The sequence below is a fragment of the Convolutriloba macropyga genome, chromosome 12 (genome assembly GCF_964194025.1).
Source record: "Convolutriloba macropyga chromosome 12, txConMacr16.3, whole genome shotgun sequence".
In the NCBI taxonomy this organism is placed as follows: domain Eukaryota; kingdom Metazoa; phylum Xenacoelomorpha; order Acoela; family Convolutidae; genus Convolutriloba; species Convolutriloba macropyga.
Genome location: NC_134479.1, coordinates 6325669 through 6329783, shown reverse-complemented (window position 1 = coordinate 6329783; position 4115 = coordinate 6325669). Strand labels below are relative to the sequence as shown.

Genomic DNA, 4115 nt, shown 5'->3' with positions numbered 1-4115 from the left:
GGCTGACATAAACTGTGTCCCCCTATCTGAGTGAATGAAGCTCGGTGTTCCACAAATTGAGAAGATTGACTTGAGAGACCTTATGACTGACTGTGCACAAATATCCTTCAAAGGTTTTGCGAACGGAAAACGACTGTACTCATCAATTACAGTGAGAAGATAGCGATTTCCAGCTGGGGACATTGATTTTGGTCCTACCAAGTCAATGCTAATACGTTCGAACGGCCGAGTAGCCTTTATAATATGAGCTTTCTCGGGACGGTAGAACTTAGGCTTCCATTCGAGGCAGGTGGGACACTCAGAGCAAGACTGTTGTACTTCGTTCAAAGTAAATGGTAATTTGTGTCGACTGACGTACTCCCACATTCTTGTAATTCCAGGATGGCACAAGCGTCTGTGAAGGTTGTCCACTGTGCCGGAATTATCAATTGACGCAATGCGTGAGAGTGCATCCGCTGCGATGTTCTCTGACCCCTTCTTATACTCGATTCCATATGACAGTGTGGAGAGTTCTAATCGCCACCGGATCAGCTTGTCATTCTTAACCTTGGACTTATTGCGACAGAAGATAAAAGCAACAGCCTCTTGGTCCGTTTGAATCAAGGTATGGTAAGCTCTCATGTATGGCATCCACTTACGGCTACACTCTACAATGGCCAATGCTTCACGTTCCGCTGCTCACTGTTTACGTTCCCCAGAACTGAGAGAGCGCGACAAGAAAGCAATGGGCTGCGAGTCTTGCGTGAGCGTTCCTCCTATCGCCATTCCTGAAGCGTCTGTAGTCATAATGAGCGGCGAACCAGGTTTAGGAACAGCCAAAACCAACTTCGCTATAGCATCTTTCAGTTTCCCTATAGCCTTGACCGCAGACTCTGGAAGAGGCAGAAGGCCTGCATTGAAAGCGTCCAGGAGCGGTCGGACTTTGTCCGAGTAATGCGCAATCCACTTCGCGTTGTAGGCAAAGAATCCAATGAGCCTGTGGAGTTCCTGCTTAGTGGCTTAGTAACGGAAAGTCCATAAGTTTCTTGAGTCTCTCAGGGTCAGGCCGCTTTGTACCTTTTTCCAGAATATGGCCAAGCAAAGAAATTCGTTGTACGTTGAACAGACACTTGTCTTTGTTGAGAGTGATTCCGTATTTCTTCACTGTTGATATAAACCTCTCCAGATTACGGTCATGCTCCTCTTGAGTTGCCCCCGAAATAATAACATCATCCAGATAGGCTCGTGTCTTTTCTAGCTTCTCCTTGCGAATGATAGAATCGATCACTCGTTGGAAAACAGGAACTGCGTTAGTTAGCCCAAAAGCAAGTCAAGTGAACTGATACAACGCTCCATTTGCTTCGAACGCTGTGAATGGACGATCTGATTTCTGAATAGGTACTTGATGATAGGCAGATTTCAGGTCCACGCGAGAGAAACATTTGTCCTGTGCAGCTCCGTCGAGTATTGTCCCCCTTCCGGGAACGGGTATCCATCGGGTTCCGTATAACGATTTATCGTTTCTGAATAGTCTATAACCATACGCGGCTTTGATCCACGTCTAACCACAAATGCTTGGGCCCGCCATGGCGAGGACGAAGGCTCTATGATGCCAGCTTCTAGTAGGCGATCGATCTCTTGAGTAAGATATTCTTGGTTCTCTTTACTCGCATAGCGAGATTTAGTTGTGATTAGTTTGGCCTTTGCTTGGTTATGGTTGAGAAGAGAATCGGTGGTTCAATGTCCAATGCTGGGAACATAGCTGCAGCGTGTGTGCCTTGAGCTGCTTTCGAGAATGAGACGGGGCCACGATCCCCCTTTGTTTCCAGCTGTACCGCTGAGTGTTGCCCGAGAAGATCCATGCCGATTATGATATCTGCAAGAAGACTCTTGGCAATTTTAAGACGAGTGGAGTAGGTTTCCGCGTTCAGTTGCATCGTCAGATCGATGTGGCCAAGTATTGGTAAATTGGTCTTGTCTGCAAGTTGAGTAGCGGATGCTGTCTTAGTTATTTTACCGTCACACTGACGTGCAGCTTCGTAGGAAATGAATGACTCCGATGCTCCAGAGTCAACAAGTCCGAGAAATTCCTTCTTCCCAACCTTCACCAAAGCGTAGAAGGCATTGCAGCTTCCTCCGGCCGCGAGAAGTACCGACGACAGTGCCGAAGCGGATGACTCTTCTGGCTGAGCTTGTTGTGTTACTGCCAGCTGGCTCCGACAAGCAGTCGCCCAATGTCCTTTCTTTTGGCATTTATGACAACTGTCGTTCCGAGCTGGGCAGTTTCGTCGCGGATGGCCACGAAGTCCACAAAACTGGCATTTATTTCGAACTTGTCCTCCTTCATTGACAGTACTAGTTGGCGGTCGACCTGTGGCGCACAACTCTGATGCCGCCTCCGAAGATGGCACAGACGAGTCCAGTCCTTCAGTTCCACGAAAACTTCGGTTGTAGTCTGATGACAGTTCAATAGCGCTTGCAAGTGAAATGCAATTCTCCAGAGTTGCATTTTCGTCCGTTTGCTCCAGAAGTCGCATGCGAATGATATCCGATTTCACGCCCGCAACGAGGGCGTCCCGAATCAGGAACTTTTGATGTTCCTGAATATTGACGGCTTTGCATTCGCACTTTTGCAGTAGAATTTTCAATCTATTGATGAAATCCGAAATAGACTCATCCGATTTCTGACGGCATGAGAGGAGCTGATGACGGGCATATATGATCCTAGTGGGTTTCTTGAAGTGCTTGTCCAGTATGGAAATGGCCTCGTTGTATGAAGGAGCGTGTTCCAAGATGGCAAAAAAATCCGAACCCACATGCGAAATCAAAAAGGTCAGATTTCGTTGATATCCAATCCCTTGGAGAAACAGTATTTCCACCAGCGCCATTGTTCTGGAGTCGGACTTGAAGGAAGTTGTGGCGGCTTGAACTTCATGGCATTCACAACGTTGAGTTAAATTGTAGTGGAAAACAGGCTTTGTCTTAAAGCTTTAACTCAACGTTGGTTCTGAAAGATACACGATATCAAACACATAATAGTTTCATATTGGTTATGCTCTAAACAATGACACGACAGTCAAACCCTTGCAAGTGCAGTGTGTGTAAACGGAACATCAAAGACAATGATAAATCGGCAATATCATGCGAGAAGTGTGAGCTTTGGTTCCATGGTCCATGTGTATCTCTATCAGTTGACGATGTGGACTGGCTTGGAGCAAGGAAAAACTGCAAATGGATTTGTGATACCTGTGATAGTGATCAGCTCTTCCCATCCGAAGCTAAGTTGACAAAGACTTTAGATGAGAATAAAATTGCTGACAAAGTTGCTGTTGCCTTGTCTGCTAAAATCGGTACTGAAATACCAAAAATTATTGAGCTAGCATTGCCTAATCATATCAAGGACAATTTCGAAAAAGTTTTCAACGAGACTTTGCCATCTTTTCGTGATGCTGTTCTAACGAATAAGAAAATTAAGGGGCACAAAACGGCTAATGAGCCAATGCAGTTTCTGATTAACGGTCTGCCCGAAAATGCAAATTCTTATAACAAACTTATAGAGTCTGACACGAAGCTTCTTGACGAGGTTATCACTTTTATGGGTCTGAAATCAGACGGAAATATTGTGCAAGCAAGACGCCTTGGAAAGTTCAAAAACCCCGCTAACAATGAAAGACGCCTTTATAGACCAATTCTGATTACAACAAACAGTCCACATTTCATGGAAAATTGTTTTGCACGCAGCCATTATCTAAAAAATTTTCGCATTCCAGTGTATATCAAAAAGTTTTTGACGCAATCCGATCGAGAATTGGAAAAGAAGATTCTCTCAAAGAGATTTCAGATGATCGGTGAAGGCAAAAGTAAAAAGGAAGGCAAAAGAAAAACTTTTCTACCAGGGAAACCTGGTGAACTTGAATGAATCGGTAAATTGACTAACAACGAATGCTAATTGTCTACTTGTAAACTGCCAATCTATCAATTGTCTTGAAAAACGATTAAAATTGCTGAAATTAGTGCAGGTGGAAAAAATTAGCTTAATATTCCTTACAGAAACTTGGCTCGATAACCAGATCACAGATTCTGAAATATTTCCTGGTGGATCACACACTGTTATTTCACGCTTAGACAGAAAAAAG

The 4115-nt window shown here is 44.6% G+C and overlaps 1 protein-coding gene across 1 annotated transcript; it reads right to left on the bottom strand.

Moving 5' to 3' along the window:
* Positions 1 to 678: 678 nt before the first annotated feature.
* On the bottom strand, positions 679 to 2867 carry LOC142350953 (uncharacterized). Its single transcript, XM_075402979.1, has 4 exons — positions 1687 to 2867; positions 1382 to 1511; positions 1057 to 1243; positions 679 to 998 (listed from the first exon to the last, which is right to left on the bottom strand). The coding sequence occupies exons 1-4, from the start codon at positions 2865 to 2867 to the stop codon at positions 679 to 681; spliced, it is 1818 nt and encodes a 605-aa protein (XP_075259094.1).
* Positions 2868 to 4115: the final 1248 nt, after the last annotated feature.